Source organism: Blennius ocellaris (genome assembly GCF_963422515.1).
Source record: "Blennius ocellaris genome assembly, contig: SCAFFOLD_77, whole genome shotgun sequence".
Taxonomy (NCBI): domain Eukaryota; kingdom Metazoa; phylum Chordata; class Actinopteri; order Blenniiformes; family Blenniidae; genus Blennius; species Blennius ocellaris.
The window spans coordinates 30,862-41,210 of record NW_027662247.1 but is presented as its reverse complement, the minus strand read 5'-3'; the positions used below and the strand labels follow the sequence as shown (position 1 = coordinate 41,210).

The 10,349-nt window shown below is 45.6% G+C and overlaps 1 protein-coding gene across 1 annotated transcript; it reads right to left on the bottom strand.

Moving 5' to 3' along the window:
* Positions 1–636: 636 nt before the first annotated feature.
* rffl (ring finger and FYVE-like domain containing E3 ubiquitin protein ligase) lies at positions 637–10,201 on the bottom strand. The gene is made up of 6 exons (XM_080521400.1): positions 10,062–10,201; positions 4,095–4,264; positions 2,496–2,693; positions 1,555–1,803; positions 1,213–1,435; positions 637–1,086 (listed from the first exon to the last, which is right to left on the bottom strand). Exons 2-6 carry the CDS (start codon positions 4,260–4,262, stop codon positions 902–904), a joined length of 1,023 nt encoding a protein of 340 aa, XP_080377526.1. The 5' UTR covers positions 4,263–4,264; positions 10,062–10,201; the 3' UTR covers positions 637–901.
* Positions 10,202–10,349: the final 148 nt, after the last annotated feature.

The window sequence follows — 10,349 nt, the reverse complement described above, 5'->3', positions numbered from 1 at the left end:
TTGGTTCTACCCAGTGTAGTTGGTTTCACCCAGAGTGTAGTTGGTTCTACCCAGAGTGTAGTTGGTTCCACCCAGAGTGTGTAGTTGGTTCCATCCAGAGTGTAGTTGGTTCCACCCAGAGTGTGTAGTTGGTTCCATCCAGAGTGTAGTTGGTTCCACCCAGAGTGTGTAGTTGGTTCCATCCAGAGTGTAGTTGGTTCCATCCAGAGTGTAGTTGGTTCCACCCAGAGTGTGTAGTTGGTTCCATCCAGAGTGTAGTTGGTTCCACCCGAGGAAAATTGAGACGAGGCAACGACAGAAAATCACTTTTATTGCAAAATTATTCAAAATTCACTCAGAAAACTAAACCTCTTTTAAAAATATCTTTCCAGGAAAACTTCAAAGTGTTGAAAAGATCAAAGAGCAGCTGAGAGATCAACATTCACTGTTCTGTTTGTTCCCCAACAACCCCCCCCAACAGGAAGAAGAAGGATCCCCCCCCAACACAGAGGTGAAACCCCCAACAGGATGAAGAAGGACCCCCCCCCCCCCAACAGGATGAAGAAGAACCCCCCCCAACAGGAAGAAGAAGGATCCCCCCCCAACACAGAGGTGAAACCCCCAACAGGATGAAGAAGGACCCCCCCAACAGGAAGAAGAAGGACCCCCCCCAACAGGAAGAAGAAGGACCCCCCCAAAATGTTCACCAAAGTCAAACAATCATTTCACCAAAAACATGAAGAAACTTCAACAAGTTCAGGAAAAACAAACAGAATTCAAAACACACAGAGTTCAGTTAGTGGGGGGGTCGGGCGCCAGGGGGCGGAGCCTGTCCCCCATCGGAATTAGTTGACTTTTGGTCGCATTTAGAACGTGTGGAGGACAGGGTCTGGAGGAGGACAGGGTCTGGAGGAGCAGGGCCTCAGGACCGGAACACGTGCACGGCCCGGACCACGTACTGCCGACACAGCGGACACTCGCTCATCCTCTTGCCGCAGCGGGTGCAGGTGATCATGTGACCACACTCCAGCAGGACGCAGTCGATGGGACCGTCCATGCAGATCCTGCACAGGTTGTCCTCCGGGGGCGCTGTGGGGGGGCCCGGCCCTGCACACACACACACACACACACACACACACACACACACACACACACACACACACACACACACACACGTCAGTCTGCAGGAGGGTGGAGGTGGGTGGAGCCCTGGGTCTCCAGGCGAGGCCTCACCGTCCTGGTGGTCCCGGTGGTCCCGGTGGTCCCGGTGGTCCCGGTAGAGCCGGGTCACCCGCTCCATCAGCTCCCACTTCTCACAGCAGCCTTTGAAGTCCACGAAGTTCCGGGCCAGAATCTGCTTCAGCTGCCGGACGCTCAGAACCTCGATGTCGTCCTCGCCGCTCAGGTCGGACAGGGACGCCCAGCGGCCGCTGGCCACCGCCGCCGCCTCCTCCTCCACCTCCTCCTCCTCCACCGCCTCCTCCTCCACCTCCTCCTCCTCCACCTGAGAGACACGTGACGGCGTCACAGCCCCGCCCACTCCACCACGCCACTTCCTGTCCGCTCGGTTCTCACCTGCTCTCCGTCCCGGTCCGGCTCCTCCGGCTCCTCCGGCTCGGTGGGCGGGGCCTCGGGCCGCTGGGTGGGCGGGGCCTCGGGCCGCTGGGTGGGCAAGGCATCGGGCCGCTGGGTGGGCGGGGCCTCAGCAGGGGGATGGACAGGGAATGTGGAGGTGTGGTCAGGTGACGTCACTGAAGGCGTCTCGGGGGCGGAGCTACTGGACGGAGACGACTGCTGACTGAGGATCAACTCCACCAGCTCCTCCTGCATGGGGGGACGGGGTCAGAGCAAAGAGGCTGGGGGGAGAGGGAGGGGGAGGGGGAGGCTGGACATGGAGGGAGGAGGTGGGGGACGGGGGGACATGGTGGAGGAGGTGGGGGAGGGGGGACATGGTGGAGGGGGGACACGGTGGAGGAGGTGGGGGAGGGGGGGACATGGTGGAGGAGGTGGGGGAGGGGGGACATGGTGGAGGGGGGACACGGTGGAGGAGGGGGGACATGGTGGAGGAGGTGGGGGAGGGTGGACATGGTGGAGGGGGGACACGGTGGGGGAGGGGGGACATGGTGGAGGGGGGACACGGTGGAGGAGGGGGGACATGGTGGAGGAGGTGGGGGAGGGTGGACATGGTGGAGGGGGGACACGGTGGAGGAGGTGGGGGAGGGGGGACATGGTGGAGGGGGGACATGGTGGAGGGGGGACATGGTGGAGGAGGTGGGGTAGGGTGGACATGGTGGAGGAGGTGGGGGAGGGGGGACATGGTGGAGGGGGACATGGTGGAGGAGGTGGGGGAGGGTGAACATGATGGAGGAGGTGGGGGAGGGGGGACATGGTGGAGGAGGTGGGGGAGGGGGGACATGGTGGAGGGGGGACATGGTGGAGGAGGTGGGGGAGGGGGGACATGGTGGAGGGGGGACATGGTGGAGGAGGTGGGGACATGGGGGAGGGGTGGTCGTTACCTTCTCTCTGCACAGGTGGGTGGGGATCTCATGCAGGTGGAGGTAGTCTCGCAGCTCCTTCACCTTCAGCTTCATAAGCTCTGCCCTCTGAAGCAGGTTGCCATAGAAACGCTGACAGGTGTGGCAGAGGCGGGGGCGGGGCTCGTGGTGGGCGGAGCATCGGCTACAGTAGCTCTTCTTACAGTCTACACACAGGTGCTGGGTGGAGAGAGGGGGGAGAGACCTTCACTACTGCTGTCTGGAGAACATCTGGAGAGAGAGTGTGTCCCACCCTCTTGCAGAGAGAGTGAGTGTGTCCCACCCTCTTGCAGAGAGAGTGAGTGTGTCCCACCATCTTGCAGAGTGTGTGTCTCACCCTCTTGCAGAGTGAGTGTGTCCCACCATCTTGCAGAGAGAGAGTGTCCCACCCTCTTGCAGAGAGAGAGTGTGTCCCACCGTCTTGCAGAGTGTGTGTGTCCCACCCTCTTGCAGAGAGCAAGTGTGTCCCACCCTCTTGCAGAGAGAGAGTGTCCCACCCTCTTGCAGAGTGTGTGTCTCACCCTCTTGCAGAGAGTGTGTCCCACCCTCTTGCAGAGAGAAAGTGTCCCACCCTCTTGCAGAGTGTGTGTCTCACCCTCTTGCAGAGAGAGAGTGTCTCACCCTCTTGCAGAGTGTGTATCCCACCCTCTTGCAGAGAGAGTGTCTCACCCTCTTGCAGAGAGAGAGTGTGTCCCACCCTCTTGCAGAGACAGAGTGTGTCTCACCCTCTTGCAGAGAGAGAGTGTCCCAACCTCTTGCACAGTGTGTGTGTCCCACCCTCTTGCAGAGAGAGAGTGTGTCCCACCCTCTTGCAGAGTGTGTGTCCCACCCTCTTGCAGAGACAGAGTGTGTCTCACCCTCTTGCAGAGAGAGAGTGTGTCCCACCCTCTTGCAGAGAGAGAGAGTGTCCCACCCTCTTGCAGAGAGTGTGAGTGTGTCTCACCCTCTTGCAGAGAGTGTCCCACCCTCTTGCAGAGAGAGAGTGTGTCCCACCCTCTTGCAGAGTGTGTGTCCCACCCTCTTGCAGAGAGAGAGAGTGTGTCCCACCCTCTTGCAGAGTGTGTGTCCCACCCTCTTGCAGAGAGAGAGTGTGTCCCACCCTCTTGCAGAGAGAGAGGGTGTGTCCCACCCTCTTGCAGAGAGAGAGTGTGTCCCACCCTCTTGCAGAGTGTGTGTCCCACCCTCTTGCAGAGAGTGTCCCACCCTCTTACAGAGAGAGAGAGTGTGTCCCACCCTCTTGCAGAGTGTGTATCCCACCCTCTTGCAGAGAGAGAGTGTGTCCCACCCTCTTGCAGAGTGTGTGTCCCACCCTCTTGCAGAGAGAGAGTGTGTCTCACCCTCTTGCAGAGAGAGAGTGTCCCACCCTCTTGCAGAGAGAGTGTGTCCCACCCTCTTGCAGAGAGAGTGTCCCACCCTCTTGCAGAGAGAGAGAGTGTGTCTCACCCTCTTGCAGAGAGAGAGTGTCCCACCCTCTTGCAGAGAGAGAGTGTGTCTCACCCTCTTGCAGAGAGAGAGTGTCTCACCCTCTTGCAGAGAGTGTGAGTGTGTCTCACCCTCTTGCAGAGAGAGAGTGTGTCCCACCGTCTTGGAGTGTGTGTCCAGACGTCCTCCACAGGCCCTGCAGGACTCCTCTGGTGACGTCCGGCTGCTGAAGGCGGAGTTGGTGAAGGACTGACGAGGAGGACGACTGTCCTCCGTCTCTGAGGGACAGTCTGAGTCCAGACAGCCCCACACACAGCAGGACAACATGGCTGCAACACACACACACACACACACACACTGAGAGAAGGATATGGCTGCAACACACACACACACACACACACACACACACACACACACACACACACACACACACACACACACACACACACACACACACACACACACACACACTGAGAGAAGGATATGGCTGCAACACACACACACACACACACACACACACACACACACACACACACACACACACACACACACACTGAGAGAAGGATATGGCTGCAACACACACACACACACACACACACACACACACACACACACACACACACACACACACACACACATACACACTGAGAGAAGGATATGGCTGCAACACACACACACACACACACACACACACACACACTCACAGACACACACACACACACACACACACACACACACACACACACACACACACACACACACACACACAGACAGACAGACAGACAGACAGACAGACAGACAGACAGACAGACAGACAGACAGACAGACACACACACACACTATTGACTGGTTATTGATCACTGATCAGTTCAGGTCCAGGATCAAACTGATTCACTTTGTTTCTTGAAGTTTTGTACTGAAGTGAACCAGAGAACATTTGAGTTTGTTTACTGAAAACTCCTCAATCGGCTGGTTCTCCTGAGGAACCACGGGTTCTATGAGGAACCAGAGGTTCTCCTGAGGAACCACGGTTCTACGAGGAACCAGAGGTTCTCCTGAGGAACCACGGGTTCTATGAGGAACCAAAGGTTCTCCTCAAATGGCTGTGATTCCTAAAGTTACACTAAAGTTTCCCAGTTAAGTAAAGTTGTAGTATAGTTTCAGTAAAGGTTCAGTGAAGTTTCAGCAAAGTTTCAGTACTTTCACTAAAGCTTCAGTAAAGTTGCAGTAAAGTTGTAGTGAAGATGTAATAAAGTTTCAGTAAAGTTGTAATAAAGTTTCAGTAAAGTTGTAGTATAGTTTCAGTAAAGTTGTAATAAAGTTTCAGTAAAGTTGTAGTATAGTTTCAGTAAAGTTGTAGTAAAGTTTCAGTAGTTATAGTAAAGTTTCAGTAAAGTTGTATAGTTTCAGTAAAGTTGTAGTAAAGTTTCAGTAAAGTTGTAGTAAAGTTTCAGTAGTTTCAGTAAAGTTGTAGTATAGTTGCAGTAAAGTTGTAGTAAAGTTTCAGTAAAGTTGCAGTATAGTTTCAGTAAAGTTGTAGTAAAGTTTCAGTAAAGTTGTAGTAAAGCTTCAGTAGTTTCAGTGAAGTTGTAGCATAGTTGCAGTATAGTTGCAGTAAAGTTGTAGTATAGTTTCAGTAGTTTCAGTAAAGTTGTAGTAAAGTTTCAGTAAAGTTGTAGTATAGTTGCAGTAAAGTTGTAGTAAAGTTTCAGTAGTTTCAGTAAAGTTGTAGTATAGTTGCAGTAAAGTTGTAGTATAGTTTCAGTAGTTTCAGTAAAGTTGTAGTATAGTTGCAGTAAAGTTGTAGTATAGTTTCAGTAGTTTCAGTAAAGTTGTAGTATAGTTTAAGTAAAGTTGTAGTATAGTTTCAGTAGTTATAGTAAAGTTTCAGTAAAGTTCTATAGTTTCAGTAAAGTTGTAGTAAAGTTTCAGTAAAGGTTCAGTAAAGTTGTAGTAAAGTTTCAGTAAAGGTTCAGTAAAGTTGTAGTATAGTTTCAGTAAAGTTGTAGTAAAGTTTCAGTAGTTTCAGTAAAGTTGTAGTATAGTTGCAGTAAAGTTGTAGTAAAGTTTCAGTAGTTTCAGTAAAGTTGCAGTATAGTTTCAGTAAAGGTTCAGTAAAGATGTAGTATAGTTTCAGTAAAGTTGTAGTATAGTTTCAGTAAAGTTGTAGTAAAGTTTCAGTAAAGTTGTAGTAAAGTTTCAGTAGTTTCAGTAAAGTTGTAGTATAGTTTCAGTAAAGTTGTAGTAAAGTTTCAGTAGTTTCAGTAAAGTTGTAGTAACGTTTCAGTAGTTTCAGTAAAGTTGTAGTATAGTTGCAGTAAAGTTTCAGTAGTTTCAGTAAAGTTGTAGTAACGTTTCAGTAGTTTCAGTAAAGTTGTAGTATAGTTGCAGTAAAGTTGTAATAAAGTTTCAGTAGTTTCAGTAAAGTTGTAGTATAGTTGCAGTAAAGTTGTAGTAAAGTTTTAGTAGTTTCAGTAAAGTTGTAGTATAGTTTCAGGAAAGTTGTAGTAAAGTTGTAGTATAGTTTCAGTAAAGTTGTAGTAAAGTTTCAGTAGTTTCAGTAAAGTTGTAGTATAGTTGCAGTAAAGTTGTAGTAAAGTTTCAGTAGTTTCAGTAAAGTTGTAGTATAGTTTCAGTAAAGTTGTAGTAAAGTTTCAGTAGTTTCAGTAAAGTTGTAGTATAGTTGCAGTAAAGTTGTAGTATAGTTTCAGTAGTTTCAGTAAAGATGTAGTATAGTTGCAATAAAGTTGTAGTAGAGTTTCAGTAGTTTCAGTAAAGTTGTAGTATAGTTTCAGTAAAGTTGTAGTAAAGTTTCAATAGTTTCAGTAAAGTTTTAGTATAGGTTCAGTAGTTTCAGTAAAGTTGTAGTAAAGTTTCAGGAGTTTCAGTAAAGTTGTAGTATAGTTTCAGTAGTTTCAGTAAAGTTGTAGTATAGTTTCAGTAAAGTTTCAGTAGTTTCAGTAAAGTTGTAGTATAGTTTCAGTAGTTTCAGTAAAGTTGTAGTAAAGTTTCAGCAAAGGTTCAGTAAAGTTGTAGTAAAGTTTCAGTAAAGGTTCAGTAAAGTTGTAGTATAGTTTCAGTAAAGTTGTAGTAAAGTTTCAGTAGTTTCAGTAAAGTTGTAGTATAGTTGCAGTAAAGTTGTAGTAAAGTTTCAGTAGTTTCAGTAAAGTTGTAGTATAGTTTCAGTAAAGTTGTAGTAAAGTTTCAGTAGTTTCAGTAAAGTTGTAGTATAGTTGCAGTAAAGTTGTAGTATACTTTCAGTAGTTTCAGTAAAGATGTAGTATAGTTGCAGTAAAGTTGTAGTAAAGTTTCAATAGTTTCAGTAAAGTTTTAGTATAGTTTCAGTAGTTTCAGTAAAGTTGTGGTAAAGTTTCAGTAGTTTCAGTAAAGTTGTAGTATAGTTTCAGTAGTTTCAGTAAAGTTGTAGTATAGTTTCAGTAAAGTTGTAGTAAAGTTTCAGTAGTTTCAGTAAAGTTGCAGTATAGTTTCAGTAAAGGTTCAGTAACGATGTAGTATAGTTTCAGTAAAGTTGTAGTATAGTTTCAGTAAAGTTGTAGTAAAGTTTCAGTAAAGTTGTAGTAAAGTTTCAGTAGTTTCAGTAAAGTTGTAGTATAGTTTCAGTAAAGTTGTAGTAAAGTTTCAGTAGTTTCAGTAAAGTTGTAGTAAAGGTTCAGTAAAGTTGTAGTAACGTTTCAGTAAAGTTGTAGTATAGTTGCAGTAAAGTTGTAGTAAAGTTTCAGTAGTTTCAGTAAAGTTGTAGTATAGTTGCAGTAAAGTTGTAGTAAAGTTTTAGTAGTTTCAGTAAAGTTGTAGTATAGTTTCAGTAAAGTTGTAGTAAAGTTTCAGTAGTTTCAGTAAAGTTGTAGTATAGTTGCAGTAAAGTTGTAGTAAAGTTTCAGTAGTTTCAGTAAAGTTGTAGTATAGTTTCAGTAAAGTTGTAGTAAAGTTTCAGTTGTTTCAGTAAAGTTGTAGTATAGTTGCAGTAAAGTTGTAGTATAGTTTCAGTAGTTTCAGTAAAGATGTAGTATAGTTGCAGTAAAGTTGTAGTAGAGTTTCAGTAGTTTCAGTAAAGTTGTAGTAGAGTTTCAGTAAAGTTGTAGTAAAGTTTCAATAGTTTCAGTAAAGTTTTAGTATAGTTTCAGTAGTTTCAGTAAAGTTGTAGTAAAGTTTCAGTAGTTTCAGTAAAGTTGTAGTAACGTTTCAGTAGTTTCAGTAAAGTTGTAGTATAGTTGCAGTAAAGTTGTAGTAAAGTTTCAGTAGTTTCAGTAAAGTTGTAGTATAGTTGCAGTAAAGTTGTAGTAAAGTTTCAGTAGTTTCAGTAAAGTTGTAGTATAGTTGCAGTAAAGTTGTAGTATAGTTTCAGTAAAGTTGTAGTATAGTTGCAGTAAAGTTGTAGTGTAGTTTCAGTAAAGTTGTAGTATAGTTTCAGTAAAGTTGTAGTAAAGTTCCAGTAAAGGTTCAGTAAAGTTGTAGTAAAGTTTCAGTAAAGGTTCAGCAAAGTTGCAGTAAAGTTGTAGTATAGTTTCAGTAGTTTCAGTAAAGTTGTAGTATAGTTTCAGTAAAGTTGTAGTAAAGTTTCAGTAGTTTCAGTAAAGTTGTAGTATAGTTGCAGTAAAGTTGTAGTAAAGTTTCAGTAGTTTCAGTAAAGTTGTAGTATAGTTTCAGTAAAGTTGTAGTATAGTTTCAGTAGTTTCAGTAAAGTTGTAGTATAGTTGCAGTAAAGTTGTAGTAAAGTTTTAGTAGTTTCAGTAAAGTTGTAGTATAGTTTCAGGAAAGTTGTAGTAAAGTTGTAGTATAGTTTCAGTAAAGTTGTAGTAAAGTTTCAGTAGTTTCAGTAAAGTTGTAGTATAGTTGCAGTAAAGTTGTAGTAAAGTTTCAGTAGTTTCAGTAAAGTTGTAGTATAGTTTCAGTAAAGTTGTAGTAAAGTTTCAGTTGTTTCAGTAAAGTTGTAGTATAGTTGCAGTAAAGTTGTAGTATAGTTTCAGTAGTTTCAGTAAAGATGTAGTATAGTTGCAGTAAAGTTGTAGTAGAGTTTCAGTAGTTTCAGTAAAGTTGTAGTAGAGTTTCAGTAAAGTTGTAGTAAAGTTTCAATAGTTTCAGTAAAGTTTTAGTATAGTTTCAGTAGTTTCAGTTAAGTTGTAGTAAAGTTTCAGTAGTTTCAGTAAAGTTGTAGTAACGTTTCAGTAGTTTCAGTAAAGTTGTAGTATAGTTGCAGTAAAGTTGTAGTAAAGTTTCAGTAGTTTCAGTAAAGTTGTAGTATAGTTGCAGTAAAGTTGTAGTAAAGTTTCAGTAGTTTCAGTAAAGTTGTAGTATAGTTGCAGTAAAGTTGTAGTATAGTTTCAGTAAAGTTGTAGTATAGTTGCAGTAAAGTTGTAGTGTAGTTTCAGTAAAGTTGTAGTATAGTTTCAGTAAAGTTGTAGTAAAGTTCCAGTAAAGGTTCAGTAAAGTTGTAGTAAAGTTTCAGTAAAGGTTCAGCAAAGTTGCAGTAAAGTTGTAGTATAGTTTCAGTAGTTTCAGTAAAGTTGTAGTATAGTTTCAGTAAAGTTGTAGTATAGTTTCAGTAAAGTTGTAGTATAGTTGCAGTAAAGTTGTAGTATAGTTTCAGTAGTTTCAGTAAAGTTGTAGTATAGTTGCGGTAAAGTTGTAGTATAGTTTCAGTAAAGTGTCAGTAAAGCTTCCGGACCTCTCCAGAGGCTCCAGACATAGACATAAAGCACATAGATCGCCCGGTTCAGCTCAAGGCTCCAGTGGAAGCCGCTCCGCTCCAGGACGTCCCTTCCCCTCCACAGGACCGCCCGGAGCGGCAGTGGTCGCCGGGTGAAGGAGCGCCTCCGGCCCCGGGACGCGGACTCTGGCCGGACGCTCACCGGAGCTCGTGGATCGAAACGCGGGCAGACAAACGTTAAACCGGAAGGACAGCGGACGGAGTCCGGGAGCTGCTAATGCTAGGCTATCCGCGAGCTGGCTAGTGAAGTTTAAAGGTTAAAGTTCAGAACCGAGCAGACTAACCAGAACCTTGACCCGGACTAAGTGAAGGGGGGGGGGGGGGGGGGGGTGTCAGTAACTTTAGTGGAGGAACCAGCAACTAGTCGACAGTTTAACCGACGAGGTCACGAGTCGTCTCACCTGTTGAATGACAGCAGCTCCAGTTAGCAGCGAGCTAACGACGTTCGCCTGTGACGCGGCGGTGACGTCACACGACCAAGTGGCGACGACGACTGGCTCACCGGCGGGTCGCTTCAGTAACCTGGTCAACTTCAGGTAACTCACCAGCCCGACGGGCACCGGCCCGGGCGGAGACCGGAAGTAACGACGACCAGGAAGACGCGCGCATGCGCGCGCGTGCACACACACACACAGGAGCGCTAAACAGACAGACTCTGATGTGTTTAACCCTTTAAATACTGTTTTAAT

Excerpts from the sequence above, each read along its gene's own strand:
- rffl (XM_080521400.1), bottom strand. The coding sequence starts at position 4,262 with ATGTTGTCCTGCTGTGTGTGGGGCTGTCTGGACTCAGACTGTCCCTCA. Across the intron at positions 2,694-4,094 it reads TGGACACACACTCCAAGACG|CACCTGTGTGTAGACTGTAA; the intron begins GTGGGACACACT and ends CTCTCCACCCAG. Across the intron at positions 1,087-1,212 it reads CCACCGGGACCACCAGGACG|GGCCGGGCCCCCCCACAGCG; the intron begins GTGAGGCCTCGC and ends GTGTGTGTGCAG.